The following is a 26,403-nucleotide window of genomic DNA, read 5'->3' as shown; positions in this document are numbered from 1 at the left end:
TTAGATCCATTTCATCCATAGTGTTATTCAAGTCCTCTGTTATTTTTTCTCCAGCTTTATTGAGATATAATTGATATATAACATTGTGTAAGTTTAAGGTATGAAACATGGTGGTTTGAAACACACATATATTGCAAAATGATTACTGTAATAGGGTTAATTAACCCCTCCAACACCTCACATAATTACCATTTGTGTGTGTGTGTTGAGAATACTTAAGATTTAATCACTGAGCAACTTTCGAGTATGTTATATGCTATTGTTAACAGTAGTCACCATACTGTACATTTGATTCAAACTCTGTCAGGATGTTCTGTCCGTTATTGAAAGTGGGATATTGGAGTCTCCTACTACTATTGTATTTCTTTCAGTTCTGTCAATGTTTGCTTTATATACTTAAGTGCTCTGATATTGCATGCATATATATTTTTAATGTTTATATCTTCCTCCAGATTGACCATTTTATCATTATACAATGTCCTTGTTTGTCTCTTGTGATAGTTTTTCACTTAAAATCTATTTTTTATGATGTAGGTATAGCCACTCTTGCTCTTTTTTGGTTGCCATTTCCACGGAATATCTTGTTTTATCCCTTCGCTTTCAGCATATGTGTGTCCTTAAATTTAAAGTGAGTTTCTTGTAGACAGCATATACTTGGGTCTTGTTTTCTTTTTAATTTATTTTTTAAATCTATTTAGCCACTCTATTTTGATTGAAGTTTAGTACATTTAAATTTAAAGTAATTATTAATAGGGATGAATTTACTATTAACATTTTGATAGTTGTTTTCTGTTTAGTCTTGTAGTTCTTCTGCCTTTTCCTCTCTTGCTGTCTTTCTTTGTGTTTTGACTGTTTTTTTTTAAGATCGGCACCTGAGCTAACAACTGTTGCCAATCTTCTTCTTCTTTTTTTTCCTGCTTTTTTCTCCCCAAATCCCGTCAGTACATAGTTGTATATTTTAGTTGTGGATCCTTCTAGTTGTGGCATGTGGGACACTGCCTCAACATGGCCTAATGAGTGGTGCCATGTCTGTGCCCAGGATCTAAACCCTGGGCCGCCGAAGCAGAGCACGCGAACTTAACCACTTGGCCATGGGGCTGGCCCCAAGTGTTTTGACTTTTTGTATTGATCTTCTTTGATTTGTTTTTCTTTTGTGTAACTTCTACAGGTGTTTTCTTTTTGTGGTTACCTCCAGGTTTACATAAAATATCTTGTAAGAATCTGTTTTAAGCTAGTAATAACTTAAGTTCAGTCACACACAAAAACTACATTTAACTCTCTCCCAACACTTTGTTATTGTTGTCACAATTTAAATCTGTTTATATATTGTATCTTTTAGCATATGTTTCGTTATGGTTATTTTTAATACTTTCATCTTTTAACCTTTAGACTAAAGTAAGTGATTTATATGCCACCATTACAGAATTAGATTCATCTGTATTTGACTATATACTTACCTTTACCAATGAGTTTTATAGTTACATATGTTTTCATGTTACTAATTAGCATCCTTTAATTTCAGCTTGAAGAGTTACTTTTAGCATTTCTTGTAAGACAGGTGTAGTGGTGATGAACTCCCTCAGCTTTTGTTTGTCTAGAAAAATCTTGATCTCGCCTTCCTTTCTGAAGGACAGCTTTCCTAGATATAGTACTCATGGTTGGTAGCTTTTTCTTACAGCATTTTGAATATATCTTCTACTCCCTTCTGGCCTGCAAAGGTTTCTACCAGGAAATCCACTTATAGTCTTATGGATTTCCTTGTATGTGACAAGTTGCTTTTCTTTTGTTACTTTCAAAATTCTTTCTTTGACTTTTGACAATTTGACTGTAATGTGTCTCAATGTGAATTTCTTTTGGTTCATCTTATTTGATGTCCTTTGGGATTCTTGGATCTGGCTATCCATTTCCTTCCCCAGATTTGGGAAGTTTTTAGCCATTATGCCTTTAAATAGATTTTCTGTCCCTTTCTCTCTCTTTTCTCCTTCTGGGATTCCCATAATGTTTGTATTGGTCCACTTGATGGTATCCCATAAGTCCCTTAAACATTCTTCACTCTTTTTCATTTTTTTTTCTTTTTGCTTTTCTGACTTAATTCTTTTTAGTGACCTGTCCTTGAGTTCACTGATTGTTCTGCTTGATCTAGTCTGCTGATGGGCACCTCTAGTGAACTTTTCAGTTATTAGGTTCTTCAGCTCCATGATTTCTGTTTAGTACTTTTGATATTTTCTATCTCGGTGTGAAATTCTCACTTTGTTCTTGCATTATTCTCTTGATCTTGATGAGCATCTTTGTGAGAGTTATTTATCTATCTATCTATCTATCCATCCATCTATGTATTTATTTTTTATGAGAGTTATGAGACTCTCTGTGTTGGTGTCTATGCATTAGACAAGGCAGACACCTTTCCCAGTCTCCACAGATTGGCTTTGTACAGGAGAAGACCCCTGTCAATCAGTCCAGTCAGATATTCTTGGGGTCTCTACCAGCTCTTTCCTTCCTCAGGCTCCATGACTGGCAAGACAGATGCTGGTTCTTTGTAAAGCCCTGAAGAAGTTGGGGTGCTGGATGCATGGATCAACTCTTTCCCTCTCCAGGGGTAAACTGAGAGCTGGAATTTTTCATCAGCTCACTTTGTGCTGAGCAAAAGGGAGGATCATAGGCATCTACTGGCCCAAGCCCCTGCCTCTATTCTGCCCCAGACAACTAGACTGTGTTAGATTCATCAGAACTCCAAGATTGGCAAGAGAGAAGCCCGTCTTCTTGGGAGGTCCTTTGGAAAAGTTGGACCACTGGATGTGTGAACTAACCCTTCTCTCCCCTGGATGAAGCTGGGAGCCAGGGGATCCCTTCCAGATCATATGCTGCTGCACTGGGGGCAGGGTCTCCAGCAAGAGAGTGTCCCAGATCTCCATGTTGGCTTCAGTGAGTCTGGTTTTTCATTCTCATGGGGTGAAAGAGCCTTTCAGTTAGTTTCTGATTTCTCACAAAGGGAATTTATCCATGAATTTTTGCTGAATCAGTCTGTTTGTGGGGAGAAGGAGGGTTCAGGGCTTCCTACTCAACTATCTTGCTAACATCACTCCTCAGTTGTTAACTTTTAAGTGAGAATTTTTTTCACCTAAAGATTTCTTTCACAAGGTAGGAACATGTATCTTGCTCTACATATTTACTTGTAAGAATCATCTTTTTAAGGATCATCTAATTCAGTCATCATTTTGATCATCATTTCTTTGTTTAGCAGTCCATAATGACTTCCAGTGACTGCTTGAAGCAGATTAATTACTGATAATGGTTTTAGTGTCCTCCACTGCCCAGTTCCTCATTTCACCTATCCTAATCTTCTATTAGAGAAAACCTATTTGAGTTTAATTTGTCCCAGAGTTTATACACACACACAGCCATACCCCTATCAATCCTCTTAATAATTCTGTATATTTGTAAGTAATTTCTTTTAAGAAAGCTTTCATTGCAGTAAAAATTTATCAGTTTAAGTTTAATGAAGGGAATACTGCATTTGTAAAGCATAAATTCCAAAGTATGATAAAAAATACATGTAGGATAGTTATTTCTGAGTAATAATATTCATGTTTACAGAAGATAAACTAAGATTAATTTACCAAAGTCTGAGCCATGTATTGCTACAAAATCATATCCCAGTTTACCATTTGGAACTGAGGGTTTTCTACTTCTGTGTCTGCTACTGAGAAACAGACTACTAGGGAATTTTAAATTGTTAGAGAATTAAATGAGGAAATTGTATATTTTTGTTCCCATGTATTTTTAGTTGTAGTATTGTAACTGCCTGTAAATTGGCACTTCCTAGACACAGAGACTATAACAAAGTAGAATACTATATTTTTGACTGATTTTGTAACTTATTGGTTTTAAGTATTATTAAATATTCTGATAATGCTTTTCATATATAACATTTCTGAAGTTTTTAATATTTTTGTTAATTTATTGTTATGACTAAAGTTCATCTTACTATCAGTGTTTTCTTTTGAACTTGTAATTAATACTTATTAGCATATTGCTTTATTTTCACTGTTGACTGATGTTGTTAAAGCCATTGATAAAATTAAAGATAAAAATATTGATTGTGAAGATCTGAATGCTTGTCTTCAAAATTTTGGAGTTTACCTTTCTAAACCAGAATTTGAAAAGATCATAGAGTTGACTGAAGCTGATGGTAAGTGATATATTTTTAGAAAAACTGGGTTGACATATCTGAAAAGAGGGTCAGTTTGCTATTTTTTCCCTCAGAATTATGACTTTATTATTTTTATTAGAAAAATAGTACATTAAAATTAAGCCAAAATGGAAAAGTACAAAAATATCTGAAAGTGCAACAAAACACTCAACATCTTATTATCCAGAAATAACCAATATTAATAGTCTTTTCAGATATTTTTTCCTAGGCAAAAGTGCAAACAAAAAGAGAGTAGGATTGTGATTTTGCTCTGTGACAAAGTAGAAGTCAGGACAAAAGGCATTAAATGGAAGCAAAGGACTCTATTATGTTAAAGCCCGCGATTCATAATAAAGGTACCTGTTTTGGGTATCTGTGCCCCTATAACTTAGCAGAAACTTTCCTAAAGGGAAAAGGTGGGAGTGAGGTAAGGTAGACAAGTAGGTGGGGTTATAGATGAAATAAGAATGGCCTTGAGTTAATAATATTTACAGCTAGGGAGAGTACATGAGTGCTCATTACAATGTGCTTTCTGTTTTGTATATATTTTAAATTTTCCACAACAAAAAGTAAACAAGAAATAAGAACCTATCTAATTTAAGTTGTGTAAGACCTGTGAGGAGAAAATAAGACTTTCTTAAAAGACATTAATGAATACCTAAATAAATGGGAATATTCCCATGTTCGTGGATTCAGAGACCCAAGACTGTCCATTCTTCTATTTATTTATTCAAAGCAATTCTAATAAAACTTTGACATTTTTTCAATGAGCTAATTCTAATGTTTGTGTGCATGAGCAAAGACCAAGAATAGCTAAAACCCTCTTGAAGAAGAAAAATGTGTGTAGGGGTGTGTGTATGTTATGGTGTTGGGGGGAACATGCTCCACTGGATATTAAGCCTCATTATAAAGCTATGGTAGTTAGAACTGTGTGAGAATGGCACAGAGCTAGAGAAATTGACTGATAGAACAAGATAAGGAACTTCCAAACATATCCACACACGTGTGGAAACGTGTAATGAGAGGGCAGATCACAGGGGGATAAGAGGCATCATTTAATAAATGATGCTAAAATAATTAATTATTCAAGTAGAAAAAATAGAATTGGGTCCCTATCTATATACCATATTCAGTAATAATTTCCAGATATGAACAGTAAAAGTTTTAGAAAAAAAGAAGAAAAGTTTTCTGAATTAGAGTTAGAAGGGATTTTTTTAAGGATACAAAATCACTAAGCAGGAAAGATTGACAAATTTGACCACACTAAAATTAAGAACAACTTCTTAAAAGATAATACAAAGAAAATGAAAATACAGTCCACAAACTGAGTGAAGATTATTTGCAACACTTACAACAGCAAAGGATTATTGTGGAGAATGTATAAGGAACCCCTATAAATTAACAACTTAGTAGAAAAATGGCTAAATTACAAAAACAGCCATTTCTAGATGAAGAAACACAGTTACTAATAATCACATGAAAAGATCCTCAACATCATTAGTAATCAGGGAAATGCAAAATTTAAGTCACAATGAGATACCTTTTTATACCCAATAAATTGGCAAAAGTTGTCTGTTAATCTAAGGTTGGTAAATATAGCAAAAGTGGTAAAACAACTTTGAAAAACATTATATAGTATTTTGTAAGGTTTTCATATCCTGTGGCTTAGAAAATCCACTCTTAGCTATAAATCCCAGAAAATCTTTTGAACTAATGTACAAGGAGACATGTTCAAGAATGTTCATGGCAGCACTGATCTCAACAGTGAAAAAACAAAAACAAAAACTCAACATGATCATTGACAGAAATGTATAAATAAATTGTGCTGTATGCCACTGGTCTATAATGAAATACTAATGGTGTATACCTTAGTGAAAATCAATTATAGCAATATACTATATGGATGATTCCTAGAAATATAATATTGACTGAAAAGAGCAAGTCTCAGATTGTTATAGCATGATAATTTTTATAGAGCTTGAAAACAAAATTAAGGAATAATTTGTTTATCCTGTTTAAAATTATATGTAATAAAACAAGAGATTGGTAGATTTTAAAAATTCAGTAATGTTCTCTCTGGGGGGGAAGCAGGAGAATGGAATGGGAAAAGCACAGAAGCAGATGCAATGGTATTAATAATGTTTTTCATTTGAGTGGTGGGTTCACAGTGATTATATACGTAACTAATATATGTTACAAACATTCTTTTTATGTATCAAATATATATCATCAAAAATAAGGGAATTTATTGCTTTAGAAAATAACATGTTCCTGTTAGGGAATGTAAATATTAACTCTAACATTCCCCCAGAATATTTCAAGGTCTCCGTTATTTATGTCTCCAAAAATTTGGCTAGGAATACAAAGTGATTTGGTGCTCCTTGAAGTAAACTGCTGAAAGATACTTAATCTTGGGAATGGGGAATAAGCTGTGCTTTATCTTTTACAGTGCATTAGGAAGAATTTTTTTTTCCTCAGTGGGATAAGCCAAGGACTAGGTTTATTAAATGCTCATCATATCTGTATAAAACCTTTATATGTGGCCTTAGAAAATTCTTAGAAATTTTTTATCCATTCTAACATTGGGATGTTGTGAGCAATTATAAATAATCAAGGAAAGACATTTTCTAGATATAAAACGACTATTAAAATGTTTATTGGTTTCAATAGTATACTGAAGTAAATATATGTGAATGTTAGCCCAGTGTGGAAGAAACCAGGAGTCAAGAGAGCTCGCTTCTAATTCCTGATCTTGCATTTCCTTTTGTGACCTTGGAAAAAAATCACATTATCGTGTTTAAGTGTATTTTTTTTAATATGTAAAGTAACACTAGTTCTTCACCTACATATCTTACCGAGTTGTTGCAAGACCAAGACAAGATAATGAAGTTAAAAGTTAAAAATGTTGTACACTTGTGACTAGAAGTATTTTGATTAATTTTCTTGGTGTTTTCAGTGTTTACTTGTAAATTGAATTGCTTTTCACCCTTATATAGTTTTAGTGTTTAGTATTAGCTGATGGGTATAATTATACTGTCTCCCTGGATATATAACTTATTTTACATAATTCAATATTTGTCATAATTTAATACTTGAAGATACTAAGGAAAATGTGTTCTTTTCCCTTTAGAAAATAAAAACGTGAATTTTAAAGAATTCATTGATACTATGATGAGCAACACGGAACGCTTCTCTGAAAAATTATGTATGTAAGAACATCATATCTGGTGCTTTTTGTGGACCAAAAGATTTGACAGATTTTAGAAGAGTATAATATACTAAAAGAGCTAGAGCTAGTCATCCTATAGTCATCAGGCAAATAAATGCCTGGCTTAATGCTGATGTGTTTGGCCTTCATTGTCTCCATTACTGATCCCTAAATCTAGAACAACTTGCATGTGCAAATAAATTGAAAACTATCATAATCTTACTTTTTCATCTTCACACTTATTATAAAGAGCTAGACCTAGGTATATGAAATTCATTTTTGGGAAGATTTAAAATTGTCTTTCCACTTTGGAAAAGTGATGCCATCCAGTGACTATAGCTGAGTACTATAATGCAGAATTTCCGGTTTCAGCTGTTTATATTTTTTCCATCTTCCAATTTATTCAGTAATGTTTATTGAGCCATCATTATGTACCAGGCTTTATGTTAAGCTGTGAGTGTGCTAAGATGAAAAAGATAGTCTGATAGTCTTTACCACTAACAAGCTTACCATAAAGAAATATAAGGTTATATATGTACTTTAAAAAAAAATTTTTTTTTTTTGGCGAGGAAGATTGGCCCTGAGCTGACATCTGTTACCAATCTTCCTCTTTTTTTTTTCCCCTCCGCAAAGCCCCAGTACATAGTTGTGTATCCTAGTTGTAAGTCCTTCTAGTTCTTCTATGTGGGATGCTGCCACGGCATAGCTTGATGAGTGGTGTGTAGGTCCATGCCCAGGATCCGAACCAGTGACCCCCAGGCCACCAAAGTGGAGCAGGTGAACTTTAGCTGCTCGGCCACAGAACCAGCCCCATATATGTACATTTTAAATAGAGTGAATTTAGTACTTTAAAAATTCGGGCTAAAAGTAGCATTGTATTATTTTGTGCTTACATGTTAGGTAATAGTGCATTTTGAGTAACAGCTATTTTTACTTGATAATATAGATTGAATTAATTTGTCTCCTATACAGGGGAACACAATAGATGAATTGGATGAAGAGATTATTTGCATTGTTAAGTCACTTCATTTTTCCTAGGAATTTCAATTTCATGGAGATAAAAAATTTTATTAGCTCAGAATTGTATATTATCTTATTCATATCTGTAGTTATAGTTCCTTTCTCATTCTCAATATTGCATATTTATCTTTATTTCTTTCTCTTTTTTCTTCATCTGGCTGCTCATTTCTTCATCACACTGCTTATTGGCTCTATACCTCATTGGGGCCTTCCATCCATTTTCCCCTCTACTTTCTCCTTATCTACCAGTCTCCCCTTGTTTTCACTTTTCCTCCTTATCCATTTGAAATTCTCATCTATATATTTCTAATACTCTAAACTCCCTTGCCCCTCTGTACTTTTGTTGCACCTATCTGATAAAACTCCTAACCCCAAATGAGCCCAATTGCCTGCCTTCTTGTGACTGACAGGATTCCTGGAGAAAATTACACAGCTGAGCAGATTGAACCAGGGTACCACTATAAAATTTTGATTATCAGTGTCTGCTGGCCTCAACACTACCTAGGAGTTATGTGATGTTTTTCCCAGTTCGCTTTTTCTCCCACTCTCTGAAACAGCTATTAAAAATCTCCATTCTTTCAAACTTCCATTCCTACCCAAACCTCTACCCTTCTCACGTTTAGCAGATAACTTTGCCTTTATAGAGAAAATAGAAGCCTGTCTCTGTCTTGAGGACGTTAAGCTATTTCCCAATATTCTCTTGTAAAAGTTTTAAAGTTTTTCTTTTCATATTTAAATCTTTAATTCACCTGGAAATGATTTTTATGTTTGGGATGAAATCGGGATCCAATTAAATTTTTTTCCCATAAGGATAATTAGGTGTGACAGTTTTATATTAATTATTCATTTGGGATTTGTGTACTATGTAAATTGTTTGATTTGGAACCTGACACTTGTATATGATGACCTTGGGATTTAGATTATCATTGGAGATTTTTACCCCATCCAGACCTCAGGCTTTCTTCTTGAATTCCTAAAAAGGTGACTAAAGTGTTTTTAGTCATAATTTTCAGATGGGAAGACTTTCCAGGGTGCTGGCTTTAAGTAAGCATCTCAATGACAACTCTAGACTTCTATGTACCACATAATAATACTAATTATTATTATTATTATATTTATTGAGTGCTTACTATGTACCAGTACTTTTCCAAATGATTTTAATTTATTAATTCAATTCTCATATCAACTCCATTATTATATTTATTTTATAGTTGAGAAAACCAAGGTACAGAAGTTAAAAAAAATCACAAAGCTAGTATGTGGTAGAGTTAAGATTAGAACTCAGGTAGAGCTTATCCTCTTAACTTCTACGCTATAGCATCTGACTGCTGTGACATCAGCTCAGGCACATACGAAGTTAATATTTCTTCCTCATTTCTGGCATGTGGTGATTTCTCTTTCTTTTGAGCTTTGCATCCAGTTGTTTAGGCCCAAAAGTTAGGAATCAGTCTTAGTCCCTTTTTTCCCCTTATGGCCCTGGCTCCACTGTTCCCTCTTCTCCTGTTCAATCCATTACCAAATATTGTTTTTATTGATATTTTTAATTTAGTGTAGAATATGTTTTGTGTTGGAAGTTGAAGGAGAATCTGGCTATCCTTAGTCTACTATATTGCCAGTTCTCTCTTTAAAAACACTCATTCAGGTTTTTGAACTTGCCATTCCATAGTAGCTTTTCACAAAAAGTTAAATCTCGTCTTGCTAAATTCAGTGGTTAATTTTCTGTCTTCATATCGTTTACCTCTACCAGCTTTTAATATATGTTTTTTCTTGAAAATTCCTCTTCTCGTGTTTTCTGTAACACTATAATCTCCTAATTTCCCTCCCAACTTATTTGCTCTTCCTTTTTTTAAAAAAAATGAGATATAATTGACATATACCATTGCGTCAGTTTGTGTACAACATGTTGATTTGATGCTCTCATATATTGCGATATGATTATCACCATAGTATTAACTAATAACTCTATCACGTCACATAGTTACCATTTCTTTTTTGTGGTGAGAACCTTTACGATTTAGTCTCTTAGAAACTTTTAAGTATGTAATATAGTGTTGTTAACTATAATCACAATACTGTGCATTAGATCCCAGAACTTAATTCATCTTCTAATTACAAGTAAATACCCTTTGACCAACGTCTCCCCAATTCTCCTAGCCCCCAGGCCCTGGTAACCACTATTCTACTCTCTGTTTCTATAACTTCTGCTTTTTTAGATTCCACATATAAGTGAAATCATACAGTGTTTGTCTTTGTCTGATTTATCTCACTTAGCATAATACTCTCAAGGTCCATCCACGTTGTCACAAATGGCAGGATTTCTTTCTTTCTCATGGCTGAATAGTATTCCATTGCATATGTGGTCCTGCCTTTTTGGTCTTGTTTGCTGGCTGCTTCTTTTCTGGCTGACTTTTAAATATTAGTATGATCCCAGATTCCATTCTGAGTCTCATTCTCTAAGGTTCTTCCTGAGTGGTCTTAACTGCTTTAAATAATATCTATATATTTTGACTCCCTATTTATCTCAAAGTTAATGTGTATAAAAAAGAATTCTTGTTCTCCAACAAACTTAGTATTTCCCCAGTCTTTCTTATCTCAGTTGTTGACACCACTATCTACCCAGTTGCTCAAGTCTCAAACCTAGGTGTTCTTCATGGTCCCAACCCCCTCAGCCTCTCATTCAGTCCATCACTAAATACCTTCAATTTCATTCTCAAAATACATCCTATGTTCATCGACTTCCTACTGTCTCCATCACTATTATTCTTGTTGAAGCCACTGTCATCTTTTCCTCTGAACTGCTAGAATGGCTTCCTAACTGCCTGATTCTCCAGAGTCTATTCTCTATGTAACAGCAGAGTGATCTTTTATTTGTTTGTAATAAGATAATTTCACTCCCCTGTTAAAAACCTTTCAAAGGTTTTCTATTGGAATTTTAATAAAAGCAAAACTTCTTTTCATGGTCTGCAGTGGTAGATTGAAGAGGAAGTAGGATCCAGGGAAGAATTTCGGAGGGGGAGATACAGAGCAAAAGCTGTTTACGTGGTTTTATCAGTTGGACATGTTTGTGAATTCAGACTTTTGTAAATTTATAGGTCAATGAAAATTATTCTTTATAATGACTATTCAGGGGTGGGGACAGTATAAGTTCTTGAAATATTTCAGAATCTTCAAAGGTACGCTAGATTTGACATTAAATATTTTATTGTTTTAATATTTGAAAATTGGCAATTCATTTATGCTGTATTTGTTATTCTTCTTAACCATAAAAACCTCAATTCTTGACTATTCCAGATAATAATTTACTGTATTAACTTCTTGGACAAGCATGTTGTAAAACTTACGCTTTATCTACACTTTAGTATTACCTCGTACTGTTGAAAACCTCCACAATCTCAGCAAAGAGAAGATGACTGTTTCTGACCTGTGGAAAACGCTGTCTGGTTTGAATAGTAATTTAAAAAAAGATGAATCCCTAGCCGTACTAGAATTAGGAACAGTTGGTGGTGAGTATTCCAAATAATAAAATTAAAAGATACGCAAAAATATGGTTTTATTTTCTATCAATCTTTATTTGTTCTTATATCTTGTATTTGGTTGACATGCCAATATATACATTTAGGAAATAAAAAGAAAGCTCAGATTGCTTGGGTGTCCTATAGAAAAAATACCAGTACCTAATTTATTATTACTCTAAATTGATCAAATATGCAGTGACTACCTTCAAGTTGTGTAACATGTTATTGGAAAGGGACATATACCAGTGAACACGGAGCTGATTATTAATAAATGTTAAGAGATCTATTCTAGTTTTATACTGACACTACTTAGGATACCCATACTGTTTTGTTGAAATAGGCTTTCATTTAATTTGCTAGGAAAACACACCTGCTAGTGGCTACCATCTCTACTTTAGAAAGCAAATAAAAAAAGATTTCTTTTTTTTAGATTCCACATATAAGTGATACCATACAGTATTTATTTTTCTCTGTCTGGCTTAATTCACTTAGCATAATGCCCTCCAGGTTTATCCATGTTGTCATAAATGACAAGATTTTCTTCTTTTTATGGCTGAATAATATTCCATTGTGTGTGTGTGTGGTTCCCTTACAGGTAAAATCAGAATTAGTATATCTACAATCTTGGAGGGTTATTGTAAGGCGTAGTGGATGAAAATGAGTCCCAAATATCTTGTAAATAAAGTGTTCAAGAAATATATAAAAATTGTTTGCTATTTTAATTTTGATGCTAGCTTTTTAATATTACTTTGTCCAGGTCTGTCTGTTACCTCTCTGTCTTTTCCTTCCAGAAGACAACATGGTGAATGTTAAAGACTGTATAAAGGCTTTGAGGGACACCCAGAAATTTTCCAATTTTATTGGTAAGAGTTTTATGGTAAAAATATTAAAAGGCAACAATGCACAACTCCTTCAAAGGTCATCTAGTCAAACACTATATCTGGTGCTTAAGTTTTCTTTGTAATTATCTGTGCCAAATGTTTGTTTCATCTGTATTTGAATACTTCCAGTTATGGCAAACTTTACTACTGCTTTTTTTCTCATTTAAGAATTGTGCATTTGTGATGGAAAAGACTGGGAAAATCATGAGGTTGTGATCTTTTCCAATAGTTAAAATAAAAAAACTTTATTATATTCTAGTGGCAGTTTTTAAAATATTATTAAAAAATTTAATGACCAGAAATGTAAGAAATACGAAGTACAAGATTCTTGTAATGTCACCTTCTGGAACTATCCCTGTTAACATTTGGTAAATATCCTTTTAGGCTTTTTTTCTTTACATCTATGAATATTTGTGTATTCTGAAGTTATTTAAAAATTAGATTACTATGCCTCTAATATTCCGCAAATTGCTTTTTAAAAAAATTAACATTGTATCTTAGATATTGTTCCATGTCACATTATATCATATAAATGCTACCTCATTCTTTTTTTTTTTTGAGGAAGATTAGCCCTGAGCTAACACCTGCCACCAACCCTCCTCTTTTTTTGTTGAGGAAGATTGGCTCTGAGCTAACATCTGTGCCCATCTTCCTCTACTTTATACATGGGATGCCTGCCACAGCATGGCTTGTGCATGGGTCCACACCCAGGATCCAAACTGGTGAACTCTGGGCTGCTAAAGCAGAGCGCATGAACTTAACCACTTAGCCACCCTGCCAGCCCTACCTCATTCTTTTTAAAGACTGCATAATATTCCATTGTAGGGAAGTACTGTAATTTTATCCACAACGCTTTTGATGAATATTTAGATTATTTCCAATTTTTCACTATTACAAACATTTCGATGAGCATCCTTATATATATATATATATATATATTTGTGCACATGTGCACCAAGTTTTCATGTAGGATAAATTCCAAAGAGGTCAAGCTGCTAGGCCAAAATATATGCAAATATAAGATATTAACACTACTGCCTAATTACCCTCCTAAAATGTAAAAATTCACGCTCTTATCAATAGTGGGTATTATTTATTGAAAATTCTGATGGTAATAAATTTTGTTGTTTTAATATGTGCTTCTCTACTTACTAGTGAGTTAAAACATATTTTTTGTATGATTGTGAATGTCCTTTGATTATATTTTAATTAGGTTGTCTTTTTCATATGAATTTGTAAATAGCTCTTTATATACTAAGGGCATTAATGTTTTGTCTTAGAAAAAGTGCTTGCTGTTTTTTTCTGGTTTATTATTCATCTTTGACTTTGTTTTTGGTGGATTGCATTTTGCCATCTTCTGTCTTATTTTGGCAGTTTTGGTAATTTTTATTCTCTTAGGAAATTTTTAAATTTTATTCTGGTGTTTTATTAGAATATTGGTACAGCTCTATGCAGTGATAATTCTTTTGATTTTTTTGTATCTGTGGTTATTTTCTCATTTTTAAATTTGTATATATAAAGCAAGTTTTATTTCTCTCTTTTTAAAGTGCTAGCTCTTAGATTTATCTTTACTGTTTCTGTTTATAGTTAAAAAAGTTAATTTATGCTTTTATCCTTATGAAGTCCTCTCTATTGTTCCACTAGGCCTATTTTATAGTTTTTCTAACTTCTTGTTTAAATTATTAATTTTCTCTTCTTTTTTGTTTTTGCTGGAAAATAAACATGTTTAAGACTATCAGTTTTCATTTTAGTAAAACTTTGGTTTATCTAAGGGTCTTTGGTTTGTTATTATTGTTATTTTCTAAATATTTTCAATTGTGTTTTCGTTTTTTTCCCTGATATATGAGTTGTTTAAGGGAAAACTTTAAATTTCAAAGCAATTTGTATTTCATTATTGCCCTATCTTTGTTGTTTATTTCTAGTTTTGTTTTATTGTGGTCAGAGAATGAGGTCTGTAGTAGAGGGCTTGCTAGTTCTCTGGTTCATTAGATATGATGTTTCTTCAATTTTTATATATTTATTTAAAAATCAAATTGGTGGGTTTCAAGGACAGGCTAATGGTAATGTATATTCATTCCACTGTTTGCCTAAAAAATCCATATGACTTTTTGAAACAGCCTATTTCATAATTTTGAACAGCTGTAGAACTAGACAATTATTCCACAAAATTACAATAGCTAATTTTAAAGTAATTTATTATTCATTTCTTTTAATGAATCCTGCGACATGCTTTTTTAGAAATGTACTTTAGAAATGTGAAGTTTCCTTTTTAAAATTAAGGGAGGATTTCCTAGTCCAAACGTTTGATGTTATTGTACTAAACATAGTAGACTGTGATGAGTCTCTAAATTAGGTGAAGTTAACTGACAGGAGCAAGGGGTGTAGGGGAGGAAAGTGGAAAGGGAAGGATTGGGGTTTGAGAGCAGCTATGAAGAGTGAAGGGTATTTTTTTCTGAAATGGTAAACTCAGTGAAAGAAAAACTAGAGAAACTTTGGTATGCTTTTGTTCATAGAGGAATAGCCCACCAAAAATCAGACATTTAACATAATTATTTTAAGAATAAAGATAAGGGGCTATAGGAAACTATAGGAGTGGAGAATGGACTGCTCTACTTATTTAAATGGCCACATAGGGCTAGTGGCTACCATTTTGGACAGTGCAAATCTAGAAGAGTCCATCAGTTTTATTTTTATGTTCCAAAGATTTAGATCCATGGACTGAATAACATGTTGTATGTATATTCTCTGTGTTTGTAGCATTGAAAGAGACCATCGATACATTGGACTGCGTGACAGAAAGTAATCAGTCTGCTAAGGACAAATATTCAGATGTACTTGAAAACACTGATAGAACTTATTTCACTGATGATAGTCTTCAAGAAGTGCTGAATGATTTCTTTCTTGAGGGTGAGTTGATTGACCAGATAACCAGCAGCTTCTAATAAAAATTTCTTCTGAAATTGTATCCAAGGGTTTCAAACTATTTTACCAAACAGTAATTAAGCTTTTTTTTTTTTTTGAGGAAGATTAGCCCTGAGCTAACTGCTGCCAATCCTCCTCTTTTTGCTGAGGAAGACTGGCCCTGACCTAACATCGTGCCCATCTTCCTCTACTTTCTATGTGGGACGCCTACCACAGCATGGTGTGCCAAGCGGTGCCATGTCTGCACCCAGGATCCGAACCGGCGAACCCTGGGCCGCTGAAGCGGAACGTGCGCACTTAACCACTGCCCCACCAGGCCGGCCCCAGTAATTAAGCTTTATATTTAGGTCCTAAATAACACCATAAATTTATTGGAACACTGTTTACTATAGACCAGATTTAGGGATATGCCTTATCTTGTATATCCACAGAGATTTACTTATTACAGTATCAAATGCCTGAATGATCTCCTGGACTGGATTGTAAAGTTGGTCGCAAAGTATTTATGTATGTTGCTGTGTGGCTTTGAAATAATGTTTCTTCCTAGAGTTATCTCATTTTAAAGTTAACCCCTTTCTCTTATGAGTTTGAGAGAAGTCTTTATAGTTTCCCAGCTTTCTTTTTTTTTTTAGGTGAAAGGCCCTTTGAGATGTACAGGTTATTGCTGAATAATTAAATTAAAATGTTTGTCTCTATAACACTCTATATAAATGTTGAGCTGCTGTTTGCTCTGTTTACAAAGAATCTACCTGATCCATCTATACTCTTATCTGGGATATACCCAGATGGATTTTACCCATATTTAGAAAGCCATTTCCTGCCTTTAAATTTAGCTTCAGCTAAAAAGTAAAATCAGATTTGCCTTCCGGGGAACAATTGGCAATGTCTGAAGATGGTTCTGGTTGCAGCCAAAACTGATGAGGGAGGACTGCTGACGTCTAGTGAGTAGAGGCAAGGGATGTTGCTAAACATCCTGCAACGTACAGGACAGTAATCCTGCCCCTGTATAGTTATCTGGCCCAAAATGTTAATTGTGCTGAGGCTGAGAAATCCTGTTTTAGAGTTATCTTATAAAATTGCCCAAACCTATTATTTTGAAAGTACTTTTTAATAGATTAGTTGTTTTGTTCATCCTTCTTAGAACAAACTAAAAGAATTAAGGTAAATATAATTTACCTTTATTCTAACCTCCCTTTCTTTCAAGGTAATACCTGAACTAGCTGTGAGTTATTCTAAACTGTTCTTTAACTGTCATATGGTCCATCTTTGCAAATGGACAGATTTTATTTCTACACTTGTCCCTCAAATAGAACTCTGTACCAATTTGCATTTATGTAAGAAGTGTGTGGGATATGTGGGTATAACTACAACTTGTCCTTAAAAAAAGCTCCAGGATTAGATAGATAATAGATAGAGAGGCAAGCAGGAATAGTGAAGGACAATTCAGACTAATAATTAAATGTTTTATTGGATATATGGACCTGGGGATTAACCTGCCTTCTTAGAGAGAAAGGAAGCATCTGTGATATTAGAAACTGCCGTATTTTAGAAGCTGATGGAGGATGACAAATCCATGAAGGTGTTTAGAAATAAGAGGATCATGAAAAGAGAATAATATTCTGGAAGCCAGGGGAAGATTTTCGAGAAGAAGGGAATGGTCATCAATGATAAATGTTACTGAGAGAGGAAGTATTTATAGTCTATCCACTGGTTTCCTTTCAAATTGAGTAAGATCAGGATGCCATTCCTTATTGTATAATCTCTCTCAATTTGCAGATTTAAGGAAAAAGACTTTGTCTTCGAATCTGAAATTACCAAAGGCAGACGGTAAGAACTTTATATATAAGAGAAAACATTGCCTATAAAAGAATTATTTTTTAGGATCATTGCCAAGTGCCAATAGATTGCCGGTCCATTCTGCCCACTCCAACCAGAATGATACTTTTTCCAAAATAGTAATCTGATCATTTTACGTCCCCCTATTTATAACTCTTTAAACATTTCCGATTGTTGTTAGGATAAAGATCAAAATCCTGCATGCCCTGCCTATCTAGCATAATTTTGCACCATTCTCCTTGCTTTCTGTACTTTAACTACATTGGCTTTCTTTCAGTTCCTTAGTTACTATCTTTTCCTCCCACTGCAAGGCTTTTGCATATTATATTTTCTGGAATATTCTTCCCTGAATCTCTTTAACCTAGTTAACATTTACTCATCTTTCAGATGAGTGTCAGTTTCCTCAGGGAAGCCTCTCATTATCTGCTAGTCTAGGTCAGTTTCCTTTGTTATATGCTTTTATTAAACCGTGCTTCTTTCATAGCACTTATTTCATATTATAAATATCTATTCATATTTTTGATTATTTGGTTAATGAGTCTTTTCCCCACTATTCTGGAAATGTCATTAGGCCAAGGACCGTGTCTCCTCTTTGCTCACCATTGTTTCTCCAGATCCTAGCGCAGTCCTGGCTCTCAGTGGTGCTTAGTAATAGTTAATATTACTAGTTAATACTTATATAATATTTACTCTGCTAGGCATTGTTCCAAATCTTTTACGTTATTAACTCGTATAATTGTAAATATTTATAGGATGAATGAATGAATAATCTGTCTTCTTATCTCTTTAGCTTCCTCTCTCATCAATTCTGCATTTGTATTTATTCTGTAGCCATACTACTTATTATAATTTAAATTGGCTCTATTTGCTTTTGGTCACATGTCTTTGCATGTGCTGTTTTCTTAGTATACGTTTCCTGTCAGACGAACTCAAATTTTTTTCCCCAGAGTCAGCTCAAATGTCATCTCCCATCCCATAAGACTCCCCAGGGTTCATCATTTATTAAATCTAGATTAGATGAATTTCCTCAGTGCTTCTGTAATATCTTATGCATATTTTTTTCATGATACTACCTGTATAATATGTTATAACTTTGTTTACGGACATGACAGATTCAGTCCCCATCCTCAAGATATTTACGGGAAACTCTTTGATGAGAGGGTTGAAATTTTCATTGTTGATCTTAGTAGCTGTAAAATAAATGTTAGAAGAACGAATATAGGTTTAAGATGGCATTGTGGTATTCTTTCCAAATGACCTCCATGAAGGTTTAGATCTGCTGGTAAAATACAACAATTTTGAGACTATGGAAACATATGCAATAACTTCATTTTGGGATTGAGGGAGAAATGGAGTGGAAAATGGTATTGATGAAAAATTAAAACACCTAATGATGATTATGTTTTACATTTTTAATTGGTCTGGTATCAGCAGGACTGCCCTATTTGGGTTGTATGGGTTGTGCCTTGCACAAAGTTGCCTGGTTGAGAGGGTACGAGTAGAAACTGAAATGCAGTCCATATTCTACTGTGCTCTCCAGGCTTTGAACCCCAGTGCTAGATGTAGCTGCCCAGAGGAAGGTGTGCCTCTTTGCAATTGATACATAAAGAGGGTGTACTTTTTTCCAGTTCACACAGCAACATAATATGGACTAGCAATGGTTCTGGGGATCAAGAACTTCAATCTCAAGTTTTAACCTGTATTTCTTTACCTTATCAGTTGGTAGAAATCTTTAGACCTACATGTAGAGGATATAACTATTATTTAAGAAGAGCTTACAGCTTATTCAGTATTTAATGGATGAATAGATTTAGATAACCCATGATGTTCTCTTTGCCATGAAATTTTTGGTTTCAAATGCTGCGTCAATAAATGGATTTTCGGTTATAAATAGAAAATATTTTACTTTTCTTCTGCAGAGATTTTGGTTAAAATAAATATTTAAGAATTTACCTATAGTGGATTTTGGACAAACTTTTTGCATTTTTAAAAAGAATAATATCTTGTATATATTTATTTATCTTTGTAGCGATTAAAGAAGCTGCTCATATCTTATCACATGTTGATAATGGCAAGATTGGTATACCTAACTTGGAGCGTGCCCTGAAAAATTTGAATGTTAATTTAACTGAGGAGGACTTCAATGAAGCCCTTAAAAGTTGTGACATGAGTGGTGAGCATCTTTTTGGCTTGAGATTCTTTTAATTTTTCCCTATTTATGGGAAACAATCTTAGAGTATATATGTATGAAGGTAAAATGCTAAACGGAGTCATACTGGAGTCTTAAGTTGATATAAATTAGAGTCAAAATAGCCTACTAATTTAAATATTTATTGACCATATCTAATTGTTCATACTCATCTGGACACTATATAAGCTTATTTGGATAATTACCATTCATTACTTATAAACATGGGTGGGAAAATACGATACGTAATAATGACACCAGCAGCTTCACTTTGATTTATAGTCTTTCCACAGAGGAGGTCTACCTTCATCTGTCCATTTATAGTACCTGTCCCATTTTGTTTTTTAACCAAAGGAAAAACTTGAAGGATCACTACATTTTAAAAGACCAGTTATTTAGTTTTGGTCATTGTTTCCAAGTGGGCCCATATTTTCCTTTGTTTTCCATCTTTGACTTCATGTAATATATACTCGATCTCCTTTCCTATACACATTCATTGTTAAGAAGTCAAATCATGTAGAAGTACTTCTAGAAGCTGCTGAGTTTCATTGGGTTTAGGTAACCTTTTATTTTGGGCTTATCTTAACAAGTTATAGGAGTCCTATGGACTCCTGTGAGTCCTAGGGTTTGAAAGCCTCCTCAGCACAGTTTGGTTATTGCTTTTACCAGGTGCCCCAGATTATTATTGACCTTGATCAATTTTTATGTTTTGACCTGGGGTTTCTTATGTCGTGAGAGGTATAAATTTAAACTCCAAACCCACATGAGATGCAGGCTGGGATTTCAGTTTTTCACAGGAGATTTTTTTGCACTGCTTCTCAGAATTAGAAAGATTTAGGTCTCTGTTGTTTACCTGGGCCAGTGAATGTAGTATTTTAATCTCTTTTTCACTGGATTGAAATCCTTTAAGCATCTCAGTTTTATTTGGTATCTAAATTCAAATTCTCCACTTAGCGTGGCCCCAAGTCCTCTTTTATGACTCTGCATGAGCATTTAAATCAAGCACTTAGCCATTTCTGGGTTTGATATGTATCCCCAAGATAGCTGTAGGCTTAGTACTCACTGGTGTCCACTCTGGATCTCAGTGCCCACTTAAAGTTTTATTATTTCCTTTTCATATGACTAGGTCATGCATTCATAGAATGTTGTATTTCGTACAGCATCTCTGGAAATTTGTAATGGGATGGTTTCTGTGCTACCTAGTCTGCTATTTTGTTATAACTTGAAGTCTCCTTAATGCAGTTACAGCCCCTAGATTTTCTGTGGTTGCATTTTACTTCAAGTGTGTGTGTGTGTGTGTGTTTGTGTGTGTATCTTAATAGTTAACATTGTCACCTCTGGCCTTAGACTGCCTCAGTTCAAATACAGCCTCTAGCACTTCCTGGCTTTGTAACCAGAACAAGTTATTTATTGTCTTTCTGCTTTCATCTTTTAAAAATAGGTGTATTAAACGTACCCATGTGATAGAATTATTGTGAAGATTACATGAGTTAATAAATGTAAAGCACCATAAAAAGATGCCTAGTATATATAAGAAACTTGAAAGTTATGTAAGTTCTCACTTTTGAGTAAGGACTCAAAAAATGTTAACTATTAATATAATTAACTGTTCAATGGGTGGTTCCTAAAAGTATGAAAAGTTCTATTGAAGTAGTTTCAGTAGTTTGAGACAGAAAATGACCTTGAATGGAATTTTGGATAGCTATTGTAAATCAGAACCTTTATTTCATGTGCCAATTCAGTATCAGATTTTTAACATCAGCATGCTTGATTTTGACCTTCCAGATAGTAAGGAGGTGGATTTAAAAGATTTCTTAAAGGGAATTAGAGAAAGTCCGCATTTCAAAGAGTCTGTAGGTAAGTGAATACTTGTAGTTCAAAGAAAAGTGACTGTAGATTAAAGATAATGAAATGACATCTAAAAAATGGCTATATAGATTTCAAGTTTTTAATTTGTAGTCTATAGTTTCTAAAAGGATTTCAAACAGCTTATGAAATATAAGTAATACAAGAATATAAAAAATAAGTGAGGAAAATGGGGCAAAGTTATAATGAAGGGAAAATAAATAAGACAGGGTTGAAGAAGATTCATAGTAAATACCTTTGCTGTTATTACAGAGTCCTTCTTCAAGAGGAGTTAAGTTTTCCTTCATTCTAGGGGTTCTGGATATGAATTAAATCAGATCTGGAAATTGGATGAGGGACTACGACTCTTTGTTGTGCAATCTCAAGCCAGGCCTCTGTAGTTTTCATGTGTACCCAACTGGACTTGCCCATCTATTTCATTTATAGAAATCTTAACTTCAACTAATCAGTCCTTCTAAATCTCTGTAGTATTAATCCCTATATCTTTCTTATTACCATATCATCTCTTGCCAAACTACATCATTTTGCCCCTGCTATTTAAAGACTATTGCTTGGCCTCTGCCCCAAGGTTTCTCTTATCTTCCTTGAAATTAGGGAAACCATTTCAACACCAATATCTTTTCCTAACCCCCAAATCTAAAGAGAACGCCTACCAAAGAACTCTTCATAGATACAGATACCCTTATCAATGATATATTTCTAAATGCATAGGTGAAACAAATGTCTTTTTCTTACACTTTTAATATCTGTAAAATTGGAATACCTTTCTAATCTATGGTTTTTTTTATCAGAGGTACATTTTTTTTGTTGAGATATGATTCACATACCGTAAAATTTATCCTTTTAAAGTGTAGAATTCAGTGGTTTTTGGTATATTCATAAAGTTGTGCAACCATCACCACTCTATTTCCAGGTCATTTTCATCACCCCAATCCAGGTCATTTTCATTGCCCGAAAAGACTGTACCGTTAAGCAGTTATTCCCCATTCCCACTTCTCCCCAACCCCTGGCAACCACTAATCTACTTTCTGTCTGTATGGATTTGCCTGTTTTGAACATTTCATATAAATGGAATCATATAATATGTGGCCTTTTGTGTCTAACTTCTTTCATCTAGCATACTGCTTTCAAGATTCATTGATAGTACAGCATGAATTAGTACTTATTCCTTTTTTGGTGGAATAATATTCTCTTATATGGATATACCACATTTTGTTTAGCCATGTATCAGTTCGTAGATATTTGGGTTGTTTTCAGTTTTCAGCTCTTATGAATAGTGCTGCTATGAACATTTGTGTACATTTTTTTTGAATATAGGTTTTTGTGTGGACATAAATTTTCATTTCCCTTGGATATATACCTAGAAATGGAATTGCTGGGTCCTATGGTAACTTTATGTTTAGTTTTTGAGGAACTGCAATGTGTTTCCAAAGCTGCTGCACCATTTTATGTTTCCACTAGCAATGTATGATTTCTCTACATCCTAGCTAACACTTCTATTGTCTGTCTTTTTTACTATAGTCATGCCAATGAGTATAAAGTAATTCACTGTGGTTTTAATTTGCATTTCCCTGATGGCTAATAATCTTGAGCATCTTTTCATGTGCTTATTGGCCATTTGTATATCTTCTTTGGAGACACGTATCCTTTGCTTATTTTAAAATTGGGTGATTTGTCAACTTGTAAGAGTTCTTCATATGTTCTGGATACTACACCTTTGTCAGATAAATGATTTGCAAATGTTTTCTTCCATTTTATGGGTTATCTTTTTTCTTTCTTGATGATGTCCTTTGAAGAAAGAAAGTTTTTAAATTGGGTGCAAGTCCAATTTGTATTTCTTTTGTCACTTCTTTTAGTGCCATTTCTAAAGATAATCCAAGATCATGAAGATTTACACTAATGTTTTCTTCTAAGAGTTTTATAGTTTTAGCTCTTTTTTTCAATCTTTGATCCATTTTGAGTTAATTTTTGTATGTGGTGTGAGATGGGAGCCCACTTTAATGCTTTTGCATGCAGATATCCAGTTATCCCAGCATCTTTTGTTGACAAGATTGTTCTTTCCCCATTTAATGGTTTTGGCCCCCTTGTCAAAAATCGGTTGATCATAAATGATTGGTTTATTTTTTGGACTCTCAGTTCCATTCCATTGATCTTTATTTTGTCCTTATGCCAATACTGCATGGTCTTGATAACTGTGGCTTTGTAGTAAAGTAGTAACCTAAACAGCAATTTTTAACCAGAGCAGGGCACCAGAATTACCTGTAAAGCTTGATTCACCTGATTCTACTTTTGTCTATGATGAAGTAGCTAGTATCAGAGCAACCCTCCTGCTGAGAATAATTATAAAATCTGGACTGAATTAAGCAGCATCTGCAAGCCCAACAACTGTTTGAAGGCATTGGAAAGCAACCAAGGTTGTCACAATTTGTGGGGCCATAGGATAAATACAAAGAGCATGGCTTGTAGCTGCTGCTGCTGCTGCTGCTTGTTTATTTTATCTCTGTAATGTAACATTAAGTTAAATAATGCAATATAGTTTTGAAGTAAAGCTTATTTGTAATGCTTCACAATTATTTCAGGGGCCACATGTGAAGTGTTCTGTGCCAAAGAGGTAAAGGTTGACCACTTACATATGTCTACTTGAAAGGCACAGTAGCTAAGAGCATGGACTTTGGAACTGTAGTATCTGGACTTGAATCCTGGCCCTGCCAGTTACTGCTAATATATTCTTCAGTAAATCACTTAATCTCACTAACCTCAATTTCTTCATCTGAAAAATGGGTTGCTAATGCCTACTTTGGGGTTATTATGAGGCTTAAATAGGTAAAGTAAAAGTACTTAGAACAATATCTAGCACTTAGTAAGTGCCCAATAACTGTTAGCTATTATAATACACAATGGTATTTAAAACTATACTAATAGTTTCATGTAAAATTTTTTTATGCAACACAAGCCTATTAAGTGATAGCAAGTAATATACTCTATTTCTGCTGTTGAAACATTTGTTTTGCTTTTTGCAGCTACACAGCTACTCTTAGCTACTACCCAAATTCTCCAGAATGATCTAATTGATGTTTCTGACCTCAAGGCATTGTTGATGAATGATGATCTTCATGCGGCTAATGCTTTACTTGATGCAGTATCAAGACATCTACCTGAACATGGTTAGTAGTTTGAACGCATCTGTGTTATAAAGGCCGTCCTCTCCCAGTGAGGGTGGGGGATGTATGGATAAGACATACAGTGATCATGGCACCATGTGGGAGCTGCAGTGAGATGACTGGTGAACATTAGCACTGCCCTCCTGGTGTGCCAACCCTGAGCTCCATGGAACCAAACAAAGGGGAAAGTCAGGGCCTAGCTTATTCCTGTGGGAAGCCAATGGTGGTGGTACCTGCGAGGTGAGGTTACTTTGTGAACTGACTGGCATGGGCAGTATTCAGTCAGAATGCTATCCACAGAGTAGAACTGAGTCCTGGAGGCCCTTTTGCCAGGTGATAACCCTTTGTGAGCTAATTTATGCTGATATCCAGGGATACCTTAAGGGGTGCTGCACATGGTTTTGGCTCAGGGAAGCAGGTGTATATAAATGTACAAAATAATTTCATTATTTTAATGACTGGTATAGTTGATTATTATCTTAGGGGATTTTTACCTGAGTTGAGGAGTATTGTTTTTCTATTTTTTAGAAGAGACTTTTTCTTCCTCAAATGTAAAGTAGAATTTGAAGCCATATGGGCCTAAACTTTTATTTATTAGAAGGTTTTGGATTATTGATTTAATTTCTTAAATTCTATGACATTACAAAATATTCTATTTTCTTGTTAATTTTGGCAAGCTGGGTTTTTATAGGAATTTGTCCATTTCATCTGACTTTTCAAATTTATTGAATAAAGTTGTCTTTGATATCTGTTTGTGCCCTTTAACAACATCTCCCCAATTCCCTCATCCTCAGCCCCTGGTAACCACCATTCTATTCTCTGTTTCTATGAGTTTGGCTTTTTCAGATTCCAAATATTAGTCATATCATACAGTATTTATCTTTGTCTGGCTTATCTCAGTAAGCATAATGCCCTCAAGGTCCATCTACGTTGTTGCAAATGGCAAATTTCCTTCTTTCTCATGGCTGACAAATATTCCACTGTATATATATATTATGTCTGTTTATCCATTCATCTGTTGATGGACACTTAGCTTGTTTCTATAGTTTGGCTATTGTGAATAATGCTACAGTAAACATGGGCGTGCAGATATCTCTTCAAGATCTGGTTTTCATTTCCTTTGGATATATACCCAGCAGTGAGATTAATGGACCATGAGGTTGTTCTGTTTTTAATTTTTTGGGGAACCTCCAAGCTGTTGTCCATAGTGGCTGCACCAATTTACATTTCCACCAGTAGTGCACAAGAGTTCCCTTTCTCACATCCTTGTCAACACTTCTCTCTTGTCTTCTTGATTATAGCCATTCTAACAAGTGTGAGGTGATATGTCATTGTGGTTTTAATTTGCATTTCCCTGATGATTACTGATGTTGAGCACCTTTTCATGTACCTGTTGGCCATTTGGATGTCTTCTTTGGAAACATGGTTATTCAGTTACTCTGCCCATTTTTTAATTGGATTGTTTGTTTTGTTGTTATTGAGTTATGTGAGTTCTTTATATATTTTGGATATTAACCCCTTATCCAATATATGATTTGCAAATATTTTCTTCCATTCTCTAAGTTGTGTTTTCATTTTGTTAATTGTTTCTTTTGCTGTGCAAAAGCTTTTAACTTT

At 34.2% G+C, this 26,403-nt stretch overlaps 1 protein-coding gene across 1 annotated transcript in view; it reads left to right on the top strand.

The window, feature by feature from the left end:
- The window catches only part of EFCAB3 (EF-hand calcium binding domain 3), a 498,542-nt gene that overhangs the window by 57,358 nt on the left and 414,781 nt on the right, over nucleotides 1-26,403 (top strand). Inside the window, exons 14-21 of the mRNA XM_070227127.1 lie at nucleotides 7,320-7,394; nucleotides 11,777-11,920; nucleotides 12,724-12,795; nucleotides 15,571-15,720; nucleotides 17,512-17,562; nucleotides 19,601-19,744; nucleotides 21,545-21,616; nucleotides 24,646-24,789. Coding sequence (XP_070083228.1) covers nucleotides 7,320-7,394; nucleotides 11,777-11,920; nucleotides 12,724-12,795; nucleotides 15,571-15,720; nucleotides 17,512-17,562; nucleotides 19,601-19,744; nucleotides 21,545-21,616; nucleotides 24,646-24,789 — 852 coding nt within the window. The remainder of the gene's footprint in view (nucleotides 1-7,319; nucleotides 7,395-11,776; nucleotides 11,921-12,723; nucleotides 12,796-15,570; nucleotides 15,721-17,511; nucleotides 17,563-19,600; nucleotides 19,745-21,544; nucleotides 21,617-24,645; nucleotides 24,790-26,403) is intronic.

This window comes from Equus caballus, chromosome 11 (assembly GCF_041296265.1).
Source record: "Equus caballus isolate H_3958 breed thoroughbred chromosome 11, TB-T2T, whole genome shotgun sequence".
NCBI classification, from domain to species: domain Eukaryota; kingdom Metazoa; phylum Chordata; class Mammalia; order Perissodactyla; family Equidae; genus Equus; species Equus caballus.
This window is presented reverse-complemented; position numbering and strand designations above follow the sequence as displayed.